At 43.0% G+C, this 21,636-nt stretch overlaps 1 protein-coding gene across 2 annotated transcripts in view; it reads left to right on the top strand.

The window, feature by feature from the left end:
• The window catches only part of EGFR (epidermal growth factor receptor), a 168,237-nt gene extending 147,088 nt beyond the window's left edge, over positions 1 to 21,149 (top strand). The window contains exons 20-28 of one of the 2 annotated variants that reach the window (XM_075493719.1): positions 3,377 to 3,562; positions 6,912 to 7,067; positions 7,930 to 8,005; positions 9,218 to 9,364; positions 12,035 to 12,132; positions 12,583 to 12,750; positions 12,847 to 12,894; positions 12,998 to 13,100; positions 14,135 to 21,149. In XM_075493719.1, coding sequence (XP_075349834.1) covers positions 3,377 to 3,562; positions 6,912 to 7,067; positions 7,930 to 8,005; positions 9,218 to 9,364; positions 12,035 to 12,132; positions 12,583 to 12,750; positions 12,847 to 12,894; positions 12,998 to 13,100; positions 14,135 to 14,511 — 1,359 coding nt within the window. In that variant the 3' untranslated portion in view covers positions 14,512 to 21,149. Of the gene's footprint in view, positions 1 to 3,376; positions 3,563 to 6,911; positions 7,068 to 7,929; positions 8,006 to 9,217; positions 9,365 to 12,034; positions 12,133 to 12,582; positions 12,751 to 12,846; positions 12,895 to 12,994; positions 13,101 to 14,134 lie in introns of both variants that reach the window. The other variant, XM_075493718.1, reaches the window with a different exon arrangement.
• Positions 21,150 to 21,636: the final 487 nt, after the last annotated feature.

Below are 21,636 nucleotides of genomic sequence, written 5' to 3'. Positions count from 1 at the left end.
TCCATGTAGCACAAACCTACCTGTTCTACTAGTGATAATAATGCACCCTGGATTTTTCCAATCATCCTGAATAAACAGTGTTACTCCAATACATTACTTCAATAGATCATGTGTTATGTACCATATGATTTGATATGTGTATTGCAGCAATGCAAAAGAATAGGTGTCCATCTCAGAATCCATACACGAAGCAATATCCATCCTGATTTTAGTTTAGTTAGACTCCAGGCCAGTCTCAGCCCTTCCCCAGGTCCCCGACCCCTGTGGCCCTGGTCCCTGCCCTGTGCCTGCCTGTGGACAGACTGCAGTCCGTCCCTTCACTGGCGTTCCCTGCATTGAGGAGCTGGCAAAGATGCTGCTCAGCTGCCTACCCTGAGCTCTGCCCCTCGTTTCCCTCTTCACAATGATAAGAAGTATAACACAGTCTTCACAAAGGATGCTTTGGACTTAACTGCATTAAATTCCTGTATAGTGAAGGAAGGGTTAATGAATAAGCCCACAGTACTGCCTCCTGCCTTCAGCAGATCAAGATATTCACACGACAGCAGTAGATGCAGGGACTGTGCGATCTTCAGTAGTATCAAAGTACTTTCTCTTTTCAAAGAAGTTTCTGTATCATATCCCCACATTATCTTTTCTTTTCCATTGAATTAGGATGCTTAACAAAAAGCTCTTGCGTTTTTCAGTCCTGTTCATTTTTCAGATTATTTGGTTGGTGGAATTCATTTTATATTTCAGAGGAATATTTAAAAAAATACAAAACCAGTGAAAGAAGTCAGAGGGATGACTCCAAAAGCTCCTCCCAAAACAGATTTTTGCTACACAACCAATTTTTCAAGGTCACTGAAACCTCAGAGAGAATAATGTCCAATTAAAGATGATTTGTCTTACAGAAACATGCTAGGTATAGAACAAGCATGGCAGCTTTAGCACATATAATCCAGGCGAGCTCTCGCTGGCTTTATTAAGGTAGGGCTAATTCAGAAGATTGTTGTTGAATACCAAGCATACTTGGAGCAGGTCAGAGCGTACCGCAGAGATTTCCAAGATAAACAGTTGAAACAAAGGCCCACTTTAATGTCTTGGGCTACTTAGAGGGACCCACGACCGCACAATAGCTCCCTTCTGCTCCCTGCGAGGAGGCGGTGGCCTCTTTTACTTTGCAGTATCAAATGTAATAGACAGTGTCAACACTTGGACGCTCTCCGAAAGCTGTGTGACCCTTACGCCCACCCTGCTCTTTCAGCATCCCAGTTCTCAGCCCCCAGGTCAGCCCTGCGCGGGCTGTGCGGCAGATGGGCAGTGAGAACAGCTCCGACTCTGCAGATTTCCCCCCCGCCCCCACTGAAATGAACAGAATATGGATCTGAATCCCAACAGGAAGCAAGGCAAGGAACAGATGCCCTTCATCGGTACGACGGCTTGGTTTGGAAGCCTAGGGAGATTTAGCATGTTTCGGTCTCTACTTACATCTGAGCATTGTATAGTGGATTTGCAAGGTTCTCTAAAAAACACTGCTACAAATATCTGCGTAACTGAATAGCACATTGTATTCTTGCTTTATCTTTCCTCGGGCTAGCCTACAGAATCAGTGTTAGCCTTGACAGAGGATTGTTTTTCAATGCCCTGCTCACATTCTGCAGTAGGTTGAGGAGCCCTTACCCAGTTCTGCTGGAGATCTTCTTTAACCTGGGTGCCTGCAGACCACTTTAATCCCCGAGGCTCCAAAACAAGGGTACCAAATGCAGAATTAGCACCTCAGAAGAAAACTGCATTACATCATTTTTGCTTAGGCTGGCACATCAAACAACAATATCAAGGCCAGAAAGTATTGCTTAAGAATTGGGGTTGCTTATTTCTTGAACGTCATTGCTTTAATAACTTTGTTTAATGATAGTTTTTACCAGCTACACAGCTATGTGACATCTGTGGAAAGCTTGTTAGACGATGAGTTAAGTGCTATGGTATTTCATTTCTTAAGCTCTTAGAAAGTGCAGATTTGCTCCTTTCCCTGCCACAATAGTGGCCTGGCTATTATTTTAGGCTTTGGGGGGCTGCTAGCCTAATGTTGAATTGCCAACGGATGATTAGTTGGTGTCACTCCAGATGCTGAGTTAAGATGCTGACCTAAAAGCTTACTGCATGGAAAAATTCCCATTTATTTCCCATTGTGTTGGTTTTTAATCAAATGGCTTTAAAAATATCTAGAAGTGAAACACTGTAAATCAGACGCAAAGTTAATTTAAAAAAACACAACTTCAGCTCTAATTTTTTCCCCCTATTGGAATCCATTCTTTGAGCTAACACTTGACAGTGGATGTCAGTATAAATATAGATCTCAAATTTAAATCCATAGGTAGTTTTTGCATGCAAAAACTATGAAGTCGGAGGTTTTTACCCTGTGGCCATGTTAAAGGATGTATTCAGTGTGTCTGGAGTGTACTGCACCAGCCTCTGAAGGGGCCTCCCTTCCTACAGAAGAGCAAAGGAAGAGGAGGTACCTTGGGTACCTTAGATAGGTACCTAAAGCTACATAGGGTGAACCCAGGCTTGAAAGAAGAGTTTTTCACATATTTATGAAACTCAAACCAAAATTCCAGTTGACCAAAGGGTTTATTATGCTTAGGCTCCCACATTATAAGTACCTTCCTGGTATCATTTGCATTGCTTTATGGGTCTAAAACAGCTTTTCCCACTGGGGACAATATTTTCACCAGTGTTGCTTAAATTAAGACATATATTCAGACATCTAAAGAGGTGAACTGATTATTAACCTGTTTGGTTTGACGTGGACTGTAGAACAACATGGTCAAAGAAGCCTTGTCTCTTAAAAAGTCAAACTGTCAGTCCCATCCTAGATGACAACTTTTGACTTTCTGGGTTAGTACTAACCCTGACAGAAGGACAGAGTCTCAAAAATACTGACTTCCAGTCAGTTTTTTGGAAAGATTTGTGGAGGAAAAAAAGCCATATGACACATTCACAAGACATGTTGCCCTTGCAATTAGGTGCTCAAAATGATGAAATCCCATCAGCTTCCAGTTGATGTTCAATTTATTAATTCCTCCTAGGTCTGTAAGTTTTCTCCCCAGGATTTTATGTCCCATGTTTGCTTGGTGTACCAGTAGTAGGAGACTGGCTCTTCTGCAGCATCTCAGTGATGCTTCAGTGTTCAAAATCCAGACCTTCCACCAAGTGGAAAACACTTGGTCCACAGAGTGGGAAATACAAGTATTTTGTATGTGATATGGGGCACAGAGTTTGCATATAGTATTTTAGCAACCTTTTGAACGACCAACTTATTTTATACTGCCTCCAAACGTTTCTGTCATGCCAAAGGGAGTGTTTCACATTTCTTTTTTTCCTTTCTTCTCAGGAAGCTTACGTGATGGCTAGTGTTGACAATCCTCATGTGTGCCGCTTGTTGGGAATCTGCCTCACTTCTACTGTTCAGCTCATCACACAGTTGATGCCTTACGGCTGCCTCCTTGATTACATCCGAGAGCACAAAGACAACATCGGCTCCCAGTACCTTCTCAACTGGTGTGTGCAGATTGCAAAGGTAAGCGGACTGGCACGCCACCAGATCAGCTAAAACTCCAACAAGGAGATCTGACAGCGCGTAATGTGTTTATTTACTTACTTGTCTCTGTAAGTCTTTATATTTCACCACATGGTTCCTAGACACCTTATACGTGAGAGTAAGCGGATACTTTGTCTTAAACAATTTACCATTTTCAATGGTAGGCTGTGCAAACCTTAACTATTCTTCAAAATGCTCCTAGACAGTGTGATGATATCACCAAGGCATTTATGTCCAAACCAAACACCCTGTAATGAAACAATAACGTGATGGAATGAAGCTGTGGCAGGGAAGGGAGTAGAATTTGGCAATTGCCATACCAAAGTGCTGCTTCCATCAGTGGATTTCTTTGCACTGTGCCATGGGGCAAACAGTGGTGATGTTGAATACACCTTCTTGTGTGCCTCGGAGAATTTCAGGCTGAAATCTCTGAGGCCTGGGGATTGAAACTGCTAATTAATAAATACCAGCTCAGTTCTAGCGCAGGCTGGCTGTGACTGAAAGACATTCAGGCACCCAAGGGCTGTTCTGTAATTTATATGCACTGAGTTGGTGCCTATAATCTAATTGCAGTGGCCATAGTGCCAAATAAAAGACTCATTATCACACCTGGCACTGTTTGCCAAAGAGAAGAGCAGCAAAGGAGACTGAAGTACAGCCTCTAGCCCTTAGCAGCAATATGCCGTGTTTGGAAGGTGGTTATCCATTTGCAAGCATGGAAGAATGGAGCAAAACCAGCAAAAAAATAGCTGCAGTTTGTTGGAGATTTGTCATATGAGGTGGCAGTATCCGCAAAGCCTGGCTGCTTTAATGCTGCTTATTTCGGGAATTACGGTCTGCAAGCTAACCACACACTTACAGCCTTATCGGTCCCTCAAGACCTTGTATACATCCCAGGCTCGCCCGGCCGTGGTTTGCTTTCAGAAAACATGCTGAGGACCTCAGAAATGTATCCACCAAAAGTATACAGAGCACTTTTTTCATCTCAGTGTGTGTACTTTTTTACAGCACGCTCCACAGCAAGTGAATTTTAATTTATGTGTCCACCCAGGATGTAAACTGCCTTTTTCTGATTCTTTTGCTCTCTTGTTTAAAATCAGTTACGGCTCTATCCTGGTTTCAGTCCCTTTGGAGGATGAGCTGGAGGCCACATTTCCCTCCTCCTACTACTCCTTGTTAATTTTTAAGGTGGCAAAATCAGTCCCCAAACTGATCCTTGGGGCATCACTTGCCCAAAAGGTTGCCATTCACAATTGTTAGCTTCTGTTTGACTTTTTTCATGTCGGTTCAACATTTGCCTGTAGCAAGCTCTACCCTCTCCAGCAATGCCTGACTTTCAACGTACTCCTTTGTGCTGCTCCGCACAGAAGTTCTCCTCAAAGTGCTCATAAATCATGTGTAAGGCTTTTTCCCACCAATGTGTCTGGTGTTACTACTCTGATAAAGTCATGCCAGATTTTTGGACATTCTCTGACTCTTTAAAAACGTACTTTTGGAGGGGGAAAAAAATTGAAACAAATATATTTATGTCTGGTAACTAACCAGCAGGAGGCAAGTTCCCTGGGAAGCTTATTTTTGTTTCTGTTTTCACAGCTTTGAATTAAGTTTTCTTTGCATCTATAAACATTATCTTTCTCTGAGGTATGGAGTCCTGTCTGAAAGGCAAGACATTATGACAGAGCATAGACACTCCACATGCAGAAACACTGTGAAGTAACTCTTTGAACACATTGGTCTCACACTTAATGATGAAAAATGGCTTAAATCCCAGGCCTGCACACAATTATAGATCTGCTGAACTTTCTGGATGAGCAGTTAATGTCTTCGGTGTACAGTTATGCACGTGCACAAGTCTTTTAGCTATCAGCGTCTTAAACAGGTTAGTGTGAAACTGATATTCTGCCTTTCAGCAGCTTTGAGTCTTAATAAGTCCCTGCAGCAAGACATGTTTAGCAGGAAATTTTTTGTCCTACTGGGGCTAGATTATATGATTATTATTTTTTTTTAAGATAGTCTGCTTTCTGTTAGCAGCTCAAGATTTTCTGTTTCAAGAGCTCTGCTGGCTAAAGGTCTATTTGTGTAATTAAATGCACGCTCGTAGTGGCATTGCGCCAGTTTGTTTGGGTGGTTTGTTTTGGCAACATTAGCAGCGCATGGGTGAAGTTCTGCTGAGGGACTTGGGTGGAGGATTCGATGGTGGTCCAGGTTAGCAGTGGGCTTAGGAAGGGGGTGGAGGCTGGAAGGGAATTATTCCCTTCAGTGCTCTGTCATCACATCAACATGATCATTTTGGTGTTAACTTTGTAGGTTAGAAGTACTTTTTTATTAATTCTCTTTTCATAAAAATACAAGCGCATAAGCTACCGCCAGCAGAAACCTACCAACTGGGAATAATTGTGGTTTTCAGAAAGGATCTTGCAGGAAACTTAGAAATCATGAACTTTTTGATTCCATACACCAAGAAATGGGAGTTGAGGGAAAGGGGAATAATCTCCGTGGTCAGAAATGCAGCTGTTAGATTCATACCTTAAAAGTCAAACCGGCACAATTAGTCGTATTCTTTCACGAGAGGCAGTTGTACCAAAAAAGCACGTATGCTATGGCGAACCCAGTCTAATCATGGGAGGCAGTGAAACTGGAAGAACTTGCCTTTTCAAAGAGGACTTGAAAATAGATGCAACTCTGAGCTCAGCTATAAAATGAATTTTTGTATTTTATTTCCTTTTCTCACCTTTGCGGTGGGATGCCTCATTGTTAGCAGGGAGAAGGCAGAGTACACTATAATGAGATGCAGAATCGGCAATTTTGAACGATTAATTTATTTTTGCTTGGACTCTTCTCCCAGGCCATTAATGTCTACGTACTCTCTGTAGGGTTGGCCTGTGTGTGTATGGAAGGTGATAGTTAAATTCTGCATTGTGCTCTCCTGAAGTCGCTGGGGTTGCACAAATGCAACTGAAAGAAGGGTTTGCCCCCTTATTTGCAAGTCCTACCCCAATTTTATATTTCTTGAACTAAATCCGAAAGGAACCGCATCCCCTGGTATACCTGCTACTGTCCCTTTTTTCTCCATGACTCCACTGGCACATGGACCCACAAAAAGGTTCCTGGAGGGAACTTCCTTACTTTTTCTTGTAACTGTGTATGCGCACGTCCTCACCCTGCAACGTAAATCGAAACAGCAAACCTTTTTCTGAAGAGGGGATAGGTTACTACGTGTTTATGGGGGTGTGCATACAGTTACCACAGAGCAACTGACATTTGGTAACTTGTTTGCACGTCCAAGCCCAAAGCGCGTGATGCCTACCCATGCTCTGTCGTATTGCAGGGAATGAACTATTTGGAGGAGCGTCGCCTGGTGCACCGTGACCTTGCTGCCAGGAATGTCCTCGTTAAGACTCCTCAACACGTGAAAATCACAGACTTTGGGCTGGCAAAGCTGCTCGGCGCCGATGAGAAGGAGTATCACGCCGAGGGAGGCAAGGTAAAGCGCATCGGAGAAATGAACCACTGCACGTTCGTCGGTGTTTGTGCTTGCGCATGAGCCTTAAACAAAGGGGGAAAAAAAGAGAGTGGGTTTTTCAAAGCACTCAGCTGCCGTCTCAGCGTGCTGCCTTTGAAGCCTGTGGGAGTCCTCTGAAATCAGCCGAAGCAGCGTCAGGCCAGTGGGACTGCAGTGGGAGCGGAGGTAGCAGAGCAGCGAATGCTTTTGAAATTCCCACCCAGAATGTCTGGGAAAAAGCAAGATTATTAAAAAAACATTAAAAAAAAAAAAAAGCATGGCTGAATTCATCAGTGTAGCCAACACCAATAACACTGTGCAATTTATGAAGAGAAAGGGAATGCTGTATATTTATAGCAGGAGAAAGACCTGTCAGACTTCGTTCAACATGCCTTCATGTTGTACTACGTGCTGATGGAGGGAATGTGTCCTGCTGAGAAATTAAAGAGAAGCTGCTTGCAAATATTGTGGAGACCAGAAATGGAAACCATATGAGCACAGATCAGCCTTTGTCATACGGCCTGAGATTGCATTTGTGTCCTGTTATGATAGGAGAAGGTTAAAAAAATAGTAATTTGATTGTTAAAAATATTGTAAAACTAATCTGTAAAAGATATTTCTAACATGCCTAATATTTCACAAGTTCCCAGGTTCAGCATAATAAATGAAAATAATAATAAGGGACTCAAAAGTTGCCTGCTCTACCACTCGGATAGTTGTGTTGTTTATTGGTTGTTTTTTTTCCCTTCTGCAACCAACCTATTGGTTTAAACACCACCTGGTGGTAAATATCACTGATAAATTTTGGGTCAGCCTCTTAAGGCTCATTTGTGAATTTTCCTAGGTTCCTATTAAATGGATGGCCTTGGAGTCAATTTTACACCGGATTTACACTCATCAAAGTGATGTCTGGAGTTACGGTGAGTCTCAAACCAGTTATAATTATTGCAAATGGGTTGGAAAATTGCAGAATTTGCTACTGACTCTACACAGACCTTTTTTCTTCCTATTAAGAGAAGACTGTTTATTATGTTTTTTATGTTTATTATGTTTATTAAACATAAACAATGGGCCCAAATCACCTATTCAATAAAGTAAAATTCCCATGAAATTGCATGCTAGTGAGATATAAGACATTTTGCAGAATATGCTTTCAGATGATGAGCCCTCCCCTGAAAGGCGCTGCAGGTAGGAGACCGCGCTCCATTTGCTGAACTTCTGCTGATGCTTTTCTTCAGCAGCTTCACGTGAAATATAACTGGGCTGACAATAAAGCCACATAACTAGAGGGAGGACTTAAAACTATCGGCCACGCTGTCGGTCAGTGTCAATCAGTGTAATTCTGCAGTGGCCTAAAATGTTTGTGCTGTCCTGGTATTGAGAGGGCAACGCTAAAAAGGAAGCAAAGTGATAACCTCCTTAGAGAATTCATTTTATATTTGGTATAGTTCATAAGCCAGCTTGAAAGAAAGAGGAGCAGAAAGGAAACTTTTCAAAGCAACTTATTGCAAAATTTCCACTCCATAGGCTCTTATATTCCTGGAAAATATTTAATGCAGATGGTCAGATCCTGTGTCCTTTTAGAAAAAGCACTCTTAATCCATTTATGTATCTTGGCATCCAAAATCTTGTTTTGTATCCTAAGCTACTGGACAATCACAACAGCTACCTCACAAGAGTACATGGTATGTCAGCAAACGACACTGAGGCAGCTGGTTTACACATCTTTCAAAAACTGCTCTTGCTCGTCTCCAAAGAGATTGTTTTGAAACAAAAATACAACTTCCATTTTTAAAACCACTTGCTGGGTTGGAGTCAGGAGGCGGTAACCTGCATTTCCTTTCTGTGGGGCTGGGAGGTTTGTGGGATGTTCAACACTGAGATACTAGCTGAGATTTAAAAAAAAAACAAAATACCCTGAAAAACCCAAAAAGGAAATCAGGATTATTTCAACCTGTTTTATTAATTTGTTTCTCTTCAAAATCATGGCAGAAAATGCTTTTCCTGGGGGGGGCTCTGGCAATGCAGTGCCTTTGGGAAAGCCCTCTCCACTCACCACCTCTCTGCGCCCAGGCCAAGCACCCTGGCTCCTGGCAAAGCCTCTCTCATGGTCTTCTTTTCCCACCCTGCAGGTGTGACAGTTTGGGAGCTGATGACATTTGGGTCCAAGCCGTACGACGGGATCCCCGCCAGTGAAATCTCCTCTGTCTTGGAGAAGGGCGAGCGTTTGCCCCAGCCCCCCATCTGTACCATCGATGTGTACATGATCATGGTCAAATGTGAGTTCACATTTGGGGTTGTGGGTGCGCACCTAAGTCGAATAAGTAGCACAATTGCCTTCGTTATGTCACATTTGTATATGCTGTGTTCTTGGTGATAGCACAGAAATAGGGTTATGTGAAAAGAGTGGTGACACCAGACTGTGTTCCCGCACCTTGAGCTTTAGCTAGGGGTCGGGGATATGGTTTCATTAGTCGCTAATTCAGCCAACTAATGTTTTTTCACCATTCACACCACTGGCTGATACTGTCAATTATTTTAAACTGATATTGTCAGGCATTATAAATCAGCATAACACCACCCACTTTACCTGATATCCTGGTTTTATATGTCTAGAAAATAAAATTAACACTGCCTTTTCCCCCAGGCTTCGCCTTAGTTCAGTTATATGCCTCCCTCTGCAATCACACACATGGATTACCTGCTCCTTTTACTAAAGGAGTGCCGTGAGCACAGGCATACGCTAGTAATGCACCACTGTAATGGCAGATGCACATGAGGATCCACAGTTCCTCATCCAGTTTCTTCCTCATTTTTTGATGTCTCCTTTTCGGCACACGGCTTGCTGTAAAGTAGCACAGGAGCTGGGAGCTTCTGAAGCACTTTTTGGTCATTGTTAGGATGTGCCCTAACACATTGTTAGGATGTGCCATTGTTAGGATGAAAGGGCTTCTGAACCCCAAACCCCTTTTCCATCTGTATCAGCTGCTAAAATGTCAGATTATGACCCGGCTTCCCGTGCATCTCTAGACCATAACTGCCACATCCCTGCTCACTACCAGTAGCGTCTGTGAGGATGCTTATAAGAAGCCCACTAGGTGGCATTTAAGATCTTCTCACTGGAGCAAAATGTACCTGTTCCTGAAATAAGAGCCACACTACCGTGAACACCCTGTAGTGCCACACTTTTGGAGAGTTCTGCAGTGCCCCAGTGTTGCTTTGTCAAGACAGGCACCGCACAGGGAGAACCCGATCCTGTGCTCACCAGAGGAAGCAGGAACCGGATCCAGATGTGTGCACCTAGCCTGGGAGGTGCCCAGACCCAAAAGCAATATCCTGGAAACCCCTCCGCGGTGATGCTGAACCCTACTGACACCTCAGCCCTGCCAACATCTCTGGTTGCAGCAGTCATGCCCCAGGTCTTCGAAAGCTCTGCACTAGAGCATGTCCTCGGGCACTGAGCCTTTGCAAAGCTCAGCAGCTCCATCCATTGCCCTTCCTTTGGGTCAGTCCAGATGTAGAAAGCAGGCCTTTTTCCAGGCACCTAATCAGGTACCTGTTGCTTTTTAAACACCGCCAGTGGAGTGTCCCCATCCACTTTCATACCATTACACTGAATTTAAACGCAAGAGCATGAGGATCTGGGGTTTGAGCCTTCCTTCTGCCACAGGACTCGGTTGCACTTCTTTCACTGCTCTGATCACCCCGTGTTTGCAGGCTACAGCACAGACCCTGTCGAAGCCGTGCCATTTTGTCTAAAGGAATTCAGGATTCCCAGTCATCTCTTTTATAAGCAGAGAGTATAAACTGAAATGTTCAAAGTTACTGCACAACGGTTTTTATTTTTGTTTATTTAAGAAGCAGTATTTAAACATATGCAACTCAAAGATAAATTCCGAAATAGTAGATGCTACTTCTGCAACAGCAGCAAACTCCCAAATGCCCCACTCTGTCTAAAAGCAAAAAGGATTTCTTCTTGAATTAGCAGGGGATCATATTTCTAGCATGGTAAAAAGTCACTGGCAATGATGAGACTTTGTCTAATGCAGATTTCGGATGGCATATTATCACTTAATTTCTCCATTACTATGGATAGGCTGTTTCTTTTGAGTTCCCCAGACACACTAAGCTTGACCTTTATTATTTTTAATTTTAAATGCAAGAGTCTCTACATCAGCTTATCTGTTAGTTGATAACAGAAAGTGTGGGTTTCCTAAGTAATCTCACATGTTAAACCACCAGTATCTGTATTTGAAATCTGTTCTAGCATTGATCCACACTAAGCTGTAGGACTTGTTTTTGTTAAAGTCCGTTTACTAATTAAATACAGCTTAGGTATGGTTAATCTTTCAAAATGTCCCCAGCGAGGATGTTTTGAATTTTAGAAGACATCTGGTAGAGGGTAGCTTCTGCTTTAGGCTTCCCAGGATTTCACGAAGCAGTGCAGTGAGGACTAGATGGTCGAATCACCATACGTCTGCAGGCGCCCACTGAAGTTAGTTTGCTTCGCCTCCTTCAAGAGCTTTTTCAAAGTAGCCTAATTTGGACCAATCCAGGCTGGCCACCCATTTGGTGTCCTCAGGACTGATGTATTATTATCACTCAGGTGGGACCTACCTGCCCAAGCGGAGATAGGCCAGCAGGAGAGGAGACAGGCTCAGCCTGGAGCTTTTTAAACCTGAGCTTTTTAAAGCTTTTTTAAACCTTTAATAAAACCTGGGGTTTTATTACCTCCTTCATTTTTCCCAAAACTGCCAAGATGCACATTTTAAATGCTGAAATTCACAGCAGTGGCCGGTGAATTAACTTTTTACTTTTTACCCTTACGGGTAAATCCTTAACAGCATGTATGGTGCTGTTCTTTTCATTGTTACATTTTATTTTAAGCTCTGTGTTTGATCACCAAAACAAATTTATTTGTGCATTGCTTTCTCTGTTGTCCCTTGCAGGCTGGATGATCGATGCAGACAGCCGTCCCAAGTTTCGTGAACTGATAGCAGAGTTCTCAAAAATGGCCCGTGACCCCTCGCGCTATCTCGTTATACAGGTACTAAAGCCAATGGTAGAAAGATGTCTGATGGGCATTTAATATGAGGCCCAAAATGATCAGTAATGCATATGAAAATATATAATAGGGATAATTTAAGGTCAGATTTACCATTGTTTTCCAAGTCTTAACACATTCAGCTAGAACCACAAACAGAATTTCAAGACCAGTCACTATTTCTTAGTACTGGTCGCAGCCTAGGACCAGTAACACTCCATACTGCAGTCCTGACAGGAGAACAGAGTTTGATCCTCTTCAAAATGCAGATATTTTACAGCAGCATAGACAGAGATTGCAGGCCAAAATTCTCCTAAATTCTAGGTAAATTTGGTTAAACGCAAGATTTTACATCTTGGACCTCTCGGTAAATTACTTTGTCTCTCAGAGAAGGGGATAATGAGGGCTTGAAGTGAGTCTGCAAGTCCTCTCTCACACCGACTTGTCTCACAGGGAGATGACAGGATGCACCTGCCCAGCCCTACAGACTCCAAGTTTTATCGCACCCTGATGGAGGAGGAGGACATGGAAGATATAGTGGATGCGGATGAGTATCTCGTGCCACACCAGGGCTTCTTCAACAGCCCCTCAACATCCCGCACTCCTCTCTTGAGTTCATTGGTATGAAACTTTTCCTCTGTGGAAACATGACAAGCAATTTTAAGAGTGAACTGCCTCTCATGATGTCTGTATTTTCTTTCTCTCTCTTTTTAAAAGAGTGCTACTAGCAACAATTCTGCTACAACCTGCATTGACAGAAACGGGGTGAGTGGGATGACTGTTAAAAAAGGAGTGAGTTCTCCTGTGTGGATCAACTTCTACAAAACAGTCCCTTTAATATTGATTTTCTCTACTTCAAACCTAGCAGGGGCACCCTGTGAGGGAAGACAGCTTTGTCCAGAGGTATAGCTCAGACCCAACGGGCGGTTTCTTGGAGGACAGCATAGATGACGGCTTCCTGCCAGCCCCGGGTGAGTACCTCTCCCGTGTTTCCATCCCACAGCCACTAATTCACAAGCCATTTGGCTGTGAATATAATTGTTGTCCTTCCTTTTCTGTAGAAAGGAAGCAATCCAAATGCTTCCTACCTGTTTTGGTCAGTAAATGGGAGGGAAAATGTGTGCACATATCCTTTTCCTAGACTTTTTCTGGTTGCTTCTGGCCGTTTCTCATTTCGGTTCCTTCACCAGCCAGGTTCCTCATATTTGCCATGTGTGGCATCTGGCCGGGGAGTCTGCATGCATGGTTATATGTTAAAAGCTTTCTACCACCCCTGCACTTTGGAAAATATCCTTTAAAAACCGGGTTTCACCCCTTAAACCATTTCAGCAATATAAACAGCTTTCTGGCAGTTTCACTGCTTTCAGATGTTGATACACAGAAGGCAGCTCGTGGTTTCACGTGGACTTACAGCGTAGGCGGTCGGAGAGCGAGCCAGCGAGCACCAAGGGAGCAGGTGCTGGGTTATGCAGCCGTGATGCTTTGTGTCCTTAAAAAAAGCCCAACCAACCCTTCCAAGAATACACCGCAGCTAAAAAGGGTGAAAGACCCTGCAAGGGATGGCCTTTAAGTGAGATGTCGAGTCTCTGTTTCTGCCAGTCCTGTATTTTCTAGGCACCTTCCTCATCTCTAAACATTTTTCTAGGGAAACAGCTTTTGGCAGCAAAGCTCCCTGACTGCAATTTCAGAACAGTATCTGGGACATAGCCGCCCCCACGTCACTAAAATCAGCAGTAGTTATCTCGCTGTCTCGTGGTCCAAGCCATTTTTCTGCTGCTTTGCAAACCGAATTCCTGAAGGTGAACTTCAGGGCAGCGCATTTAGTGCCACGGCACGGCAGTCCCTGCCTTTGGCTCTCTTCCACTCCAGGAAGTTCAGTGAGATGCTGTGCGTGAAGAGCAAGTGGCAGCTGGGCTGAAACAACACCTCGAGTGATGCAAATGGCTGCATTAGCTATAGGTCTTCATTTTCATTCCTTCTCATTTTTATTTTCTTTTTATTCCAGAGTATGTAAACCAGTTGGTGCCCAAGAAATCATCTGCCTCAGTGGTTCAGAATCCAATCTACAACAACTTCTCACTCACAGCAAACTCAAAGGTCCCCACGGACTCCAGCTACCAGAATTCACACGGCACAGCTGTGGACAACCCTGAGTATCTCAACACCAACCAGTCTCCGCTCGCCAAGACAGTCTTCGAGAGCTCTCCTTACTGGATCCAGGCAGGCAACCACCAAATAAATCTGGACAATCCTGACTACCAGCAGGACTTCTTACCGAAGGAAAGCAAACCTAATGGTCTCTTGAAAGTTCCCGCAGCAGAGAACCCAGAGTACTTGAGGGTAGCAGCACCAAAAAGTGAATACATTGAAGCCTCGGCATGACCATAGAGAATTTCTTCTTGCAGCGAGGCAAGCCAGACTCTCAGTGAACCACCTGGCTGCTGCAAGAACGGACTCTTGCTCATAGCGAACGGTGACTGCAATGCATCAATAAGCACACCTTTCCTTTTCAGCATGGGGGCTGAAACTGCGAAGCCTGTCTGATGGTAGTTTGGGTCTTTTCTTGCCCATTTCCACGTAATAACTGAGGCCCATAACCTGCACTCGGATGCACGTTGGGATGGAGCGGGATCTTCCTGGACAGAAGAAATAAGGATGCATTCCTTTCATTTTCAAATGGTAGCATGGTAAGAAGCCACTCTGGGATGAACTTGAGAGCTGTACACATTGTACAGTCAAATTTATTTCTACAGTCTGTATTTTTATAAATGTTTCTAACAGAATTTTTGGATCTTTTACAAGATCAGATGCTCGTACTGCTGGTTTGCTATGTGGTGCTCAGATCACCGGCAGGAAAAAAAAAAATAATGTTACTAAATAGTTTTCCAAAACTCCTGGAACAGAAACAGTTATTCCAAACCACCGGATTTTTACAAATTGGCTCCATATACTGCTTCTTGGCACGAAGAGGAGAAGTGCATCTGGGGGACATATGGGAGATTCTGCCCGGGGCAGTATAGAATGGATCACTCCGGAGGAAACTGGCACAAGGAGCAAAATGGCACGACGCGTCACCTGCTGACCATTACTGCTAAAAACTGACAGGAGGAACTGACCTTAAAGTCACCTGTACATGGTTATAAAGTGCTCGCTAGTCTGCTTTCTGATGGTCAAACGCAAGACTTTTTTTTTTCTGATCCCTTATGCAGCTGTCGAGTTGTCAAAATGCCTTTCTTCTTCCACAAGACTGTTAAAGATGTTGCTGTAACTGAAAAATGAAGTGTCAAATAATGTTTAACAGACTTTAATTAAATGTCAAGGAAATGCAAATGGTGGCAAATTGGAGCATTCACGAGACAGACTGGAAGAACTATACTAAATTAAACTTGACTAGGGCAAGAAACACAGGTAGCTCTAGCCAAGCAGTTTTATTTCCCTTCTTAAAGGGGCTCAGAGCAGGAATAATTTTCCCTTATACATTTGGCAAAGAAAAGGGGTATATCAGTGTTATGCTTTACTCACTTCGAGGCAGCATACTGCCGATTGCTGTACCATGCTGGGGCAGAGGCTGGGGCTGGATGCCTGTCCCTTTGGGGTTACATATCCTGGCTATGCAGGAGGGGCAGTGAGAATGAATTAAGGAAAAGAAGAATAATCCTGAGTGATGGAAAATACTATCTCCCTCTTCTGAAACACAGGGCTGCCTAGTGCTTCTTTAAAATACCCAGCACCATCTTCCATTATCAGTGTGGAATAGGCAGGCTAGGCAAGGCTAAGATTTTAGCTTCATGGTATAAATCAATCACAGCAGCACAAGCAGCTACTCTTTCCAGGGGCCCGTGATACAGAACTTCAGATTCTTCCATCATTAACATTTCTTATGGATGTAGGAGGAGTAAAATGGCTAAAGTGTGAATTTAGTCAATAATTTAGATGCATCCCACCAGCAGCTTGGCAGTGCTATTTTAATCAAACCACTAGATCAGAAAGCAAATGCACATTTGGTGGTTTTGGTACAAAGGCCCTTAACTAGTTGAACATTGGCAACTTGCTTGAGGGTAGCATAAGCAGCTGAGTTGCAGAGGATATGTAGTCTATATTAAGCAGTAAGAAGTAGTCAAATTTATGCTGCCACTGTGTTTTGAATATATCAGTATGTGTTTCAGTTTAAGTATTGCATCTGGAGTCCAGGATCAAGCAGCAAATCCTCAGAACATTGTTTTTACAGATTTATTGAGGCACGGAGGAGAAGAATGGTCATGTGAAATGACCCCTTTTATAAATAACACGGTGTAAAATGCATTAGCAGCTTGTGTGCATGCAGTAGTTCATCAGCCACGCTGCCGTCTAGGGTAGAGCAGTATATTGAGTCAAAAGCCAAAGATTGTCCTGTTTGGTACATCTGTGTCACCATGACCAAGTCCCAGGCACAGCGGTATGGAGGATGCAATGTTTGACTTCGATTATTACTGGCTTGTGTTTAAAACGCTAACCAAAATTCAGTTCCCACGTCCAATTAGTGGCAGATTTCTCCTTGCATTCCTGAGAGCAGATTTGTTGTGTTGCTCTCACAAGCATGCAACATGTACGCACAGGCAGTGCTGCTTTTCTCCACCCACCGCCCCAGGAGGAATGTACATAAAACCAAAAAAAGATCTTAACAGAAATCACAGATAATTTTCAATTTGCTAAATCTGTTATGTGTCTGGGCAGAACACTAGAAAATCACATAGTGCACGTTCTCCTGCAGAATCTTTCCGACACTATTGCACAGAAGAATTTATTGATATTTTGCTTTAATCTGTTAGCTAAAACAAGAAAGTGACTAAGAAGTAGCAATATGTATCACCAGCATTATGTAGCATGAACATTATTTAATAGAGGTTAATATGTTTACCCATAACAATTTAGGAGGGATTCAGTAACGACTCATTGCTAGAAACAGGGAGATTCATCTAAAAATTAAGCAATGTAAGTTTGAAAGAGCATCACTTTTTGAATGTATTGTTTCTGATGAGAAAAGTAGGAAAGAGGATGTAGGACCATAAACTCTCAATGCAAATGTGCAGATTCCAGTCTGGGGGGATCAGCTATATTGTAAAGTAGTTCTGGTAAATAGGCATCCTGTAAGCCATGATTTGTAAATCGGCAGCTCAGTAATGATTCAAAAGCCAGCAAAAAATAAAAACTGGGCAGTGTGCTGTAGTCTGTGGGCAGTGCCTGCAGGGGCAGATACCGCGCCAGTGGGAGCGGATGGGACCGCACAGCTGCGTGGCAGTCGCTGGAGGCACGGGTGCTACGCGGGGTGATGCTCGTAGGGTAACAGACATTAGCAATGTACCAAATGATTTCCACTGAGATAAAAGAAAAAATCAATAAGCAGCTGAAATGGTCTGGTTTTCCCACTGCAGCTCACTGACCATGTAACAGCAAGGAGACCTGTGCAGATCATAGGTGCTCATAGAGGCGAGCACAGTTAGGCAGCATTTCATGGGACCTTGCTGATGCAGTGTTGCATGGAGTTTAGGCTACTGAATGGGACACAAAAGTTGTGTTTTTACAAATATTAGGAAAAATAAATACATTGTGTCTTGAGAGCTTACATAAATCAGCATCCAAAAATAACTTGAAAGTTCTGCCATTGTCTCTCAGGAGGTGTGGGTAGAAAATGCTGATTTTTAAAATGCAGCTGAATAGGGAAATGTAGCAGGCCACAGCCACTTTTAAAAGCTAACAGTCTTACCAATCAAGTAAATAAAAATTTCCCTTTTTTACTATATTTCTCATGGAAGGCAAAATAAAACCACTCAGAAGTTAGTGCTTAGCGTTGTCTTAATCCTAAAGCAACAGTTAATATGGAGCTGCTTTTGCAATAATAATTTAAAGACTTTTAATAACTGCTAAGTATCTGAAAATGTAAGTTAAGTCAAGAGTCTTCATCTTACTTTGATGTTTTCCAGTGATCTGTGTACAGTGTCAGTGCACTTGACTTCATTTGGGCCTTGGGTTGTTTGCTGCTGCTGCAAAGGGAGTTGGCTTGGGAAATTTCCTTCATGTTGCAATTGGTCTTCTTGGGTAAATTCATCCGAGAGGCCTAGGGCTTGCTTTTGTTTCCAGCTGGCAGGCAACAGTGAATTTTCTAGAGTGAGCAGCTGGAAATAGATGGTGGTTTCTGGAACACCTCAAGGTGATGCCCTGTCCCACCAGCGTCACCGTCAGATGGCCATGTGAAGCCCTGGCATTAGACAATATGATCCTGTGGTTTATTTGTAAGGAAGGGGCTTGTGTAGGGAGAGTAATGCCAGGGAAGGGGTGCAGCCAGCCAATCCATACCAGAGACTGCTGCCCAGTTTGCCCAGGGATATCACTAAAGCCATTGACTGTTCCTGCAGGTACAGGTGGGAATAGACACATGGCTCCTGTCCCTGCTACCAACTTGAAGCGAAGCCCTTTTGCAGAGATTGCTTGTGCAAAAAACAATGTACGTGGCATTCATACTATGGGGTGAATCTGTTCTCTTCCCTGGGAGATGCAGTTAGGGCTACAACAATGTCACAGGACCCCAAACAGCTTAAAGAGGTCCTATCACAAGGTGGCTGGGCTGTCCTCAGTCTGTCTGGGGGTGCTCCAGGGTGCCAAGGAGAAACTTTGTATTTCCAGACAAGCACTCATTTTCAGATTCAGAGTTCAATATCTTCTGTTAGTATGACTGCTGCCTCTCCAAATGAACAGTTACGGTACTCTGGCCTTTGTTTCCCTCCGTGTTTCTCTGTGAGAAAACATCTGAATCGGGACAAAGTATGAAAATGTACCTGTGTCCTCCTTCCCGATGGAAACCGTATACTCATGAAATGTCAAACTCTGTGTATAACACTTAGCAAGAATGCTTTGTAATGTTTTATCACCACTGGTTCAAATTTTTATATTGGGATCCCATTTTCTAGCTTTCTTTTTGTAAGTGTTATCTCTTTGTTCTGACATACAACTTTTAAGGAGCTTTTTAAAAATAATAATAATAAAAAAAAAGTTTATACAAAAAAAACCACGACACCTTCAAGTAGCTTGTCAAATGGGCTGCATTAGGACCAAAGATGTAACATCTTGTTTTCTTGCTTTAAAAGAATAGGATATTGATCACCACTTCCATGGCCTCTCATTACAGGGAAAAGCTACAGATCTCCACTCTTCATTGGGCTGGGCCAGACCTCCACTGAGCCAAGAGGGCTTGACAGGAGGGTGAGGCCTGTCCATAGAAAACCAAACCAAATATCAGGACCAGCTATCACTTCAGCTATCACTTCACTTCACCTACAACCCCTACTCCATTTCGATTCATTTTCTACTCAATGCAATAGCCAAACAGGGACCCAGTCAAGAAAAAAAGAAACAAATACATGATGTTTTGGCTCAGTATCAGGAAAAAATACAATGATGTGAAGATGAGACATGATGAGATAACTGCTTTTCATGTGAGGAAGTGTGTAGGCAGGCAGTGAGACTTTAAAACGATAACACTTTTGGTTATGTATTACTTTAATTATGTGGGGGAGTTGAAATCACGGTGCTTCCATGATAGGCTTTACTTTCTGCCACGCGTCCTGCCTCCATTCGACATCGTGGGTTTTGGCAGATCACCTGTATTACCGTGTCCACATGAACTGAGAATTGCAGGTCGGTCAGAGGTACTGCATGCAATCCCTCCTTCTTATACAGGGAGAGAAGAGTGCAGTGATAATGGGCTGTGCCACAGTTAGTGGTCAAGCAAACCCTCAGTAGCATCCAAAAAAAGGGTTTCCTGAGGAAAAATTGATAACTGGAGACCTAGCTGGCAAAAGACATGCCACTTGTTGCACCACTGAAATCAGCAGGCAAAATGCCTTCGGCCAAGATTCAGGGCTGGTGCCACCAACTTTGCTCTCGTCCTCTTATGTGGTGCAGAAGGGGCTGCCTGGCTGCATGACAGCGCAGGCCTTGTGGTCTCTCTGTACCTCTTGCCTTGAAGTAATGGATTTTTCTGACTGATAAGGTGAAAACCAGAAATCAAACCCGGCCACTAACAACTGGACTGGTTGAAGGTGTTGTTCCTATGTAGCCAATACAGTGCATCGTTTCCAGTCGCGCTGGAATTTATCCAGACCCTTCTCCTTACCTCTTGCAATCTAGCTGGAGAGTATGCATTTGCAACCACCATCAACGTTATCCTCATATTTTATGAAAGGGAATAAGTAAAGTAGTTGTCTACAATGGTAGGAGGCTTGGCTCACATACCTAGGTTGCTTTTTTAATCCTACATTCCTAATATTGTTCCCCTTGAAATTAATGGGATGTTTAACTTGATTACACTGAGAGTATAAAACAAGGCTAATGTTGAGTGATTTTTGAAAATCCCTCGCGATAATCAGAGATCCTATGGATCCATTGCCCATTTTAGGCTGCTTTGTATTGATGTAATCAACCGAGTATAAGGTATAATGTCTTGGTTTTAATAAACTGTCAAGCAATATATCCATAGATACAGACGGTACCCTCGCAGCATTGTAAAGTTACTCAACTATGAAAGCACTATTTGTACAATAAGAAACTCTTGACTTTTATATGGTTTAATGGTTTATACTGTTGATCAAAGATTGTTTGTATATTGAGCAACAAAAATAAGGTGTATATTATTCTTTTTAATTGTTTTTAATTTTTTGGAGAACTTTTATTGTAATATACTGTTGTATTTGGGGGGAAGAAAAAACAGTGGCTAGCTTGTAGGGTTTGTAGCCAGAGAAGAACTCACATTAAGGGTTCTTTATTGATGGACTTAGATTTTTTTTTTCTGGTAAAAGTTGTCACCTTGGGGATTTATCCAGAGCTTAGTGGACCCTTTCCTCTCTCCAAGGCTCTCTGTCTCTCTGCGTGCACAGTGCTGGAATTTCATAATGTGAGCAATAATACAGCTAACACTTGTGACCGTTGGAAGTGCAATATGAAAGCCCAGGTGCTGCTTATCAGGGCGCTAATAAAAGCTGCTCTTTTGAATTGCATGGCAGGTTCTCACTTCACTTTTATGATAATAGCAGAAGCAGAGTCAAAGCAATCCCTCAAAAGCTCATCCATGTGACATGTGGCGTATGAAGCCATACTGCTGGCCATTTCCAAATTGCATAGCTATGAGCTGTGCAACAGCAATGCAGGACTCCCTCGTAAGGAAAGGCAAAATAAAGTCTCGACCAGAGTCACACTGGTGACTTAAATTGTTGTATTACACTAGGCAGAAAGAGAAATTCTGTTAGCAAAGCCGTCAAATGAAGCCCCGGTATCCCCTGACTATTGGTGTTTAATTATCCAACTGGTGGAACATGTAGCAGACAAAGATTAAAGGGTCCTCAACATAACAGAGCAAAATACACTGGGTTGACAAGACAGTAAAGAAGAGAGGAGCTGGAACTGTCAGTACACATTCAGCCTGGATAAGTCCCTGGTATCATGATTAGTAAATTAAATCATTTTTGTCTTTATAGA

The sequence above is a fragment of the Mycteria americana genome, chromosome 2 (genome assembly GCF_035582795.1).
Source record: "Mycteria americana isolate JAX WOST 10 ecotype Jacksonville Zoo and Gardens chromosome 2, USCA_MyAme_1.0, whole genome shotgun sequence".
NCBI classification, from domain to species: Eukaryota; Metazoa; Chordata; class Aves; order Ciconiiformes; family Ciconiidae; genus Mycteria; species Mycteria americana.
This window is presented reverse-complemented; position numbering and strand designations above follow the sequence as displayed.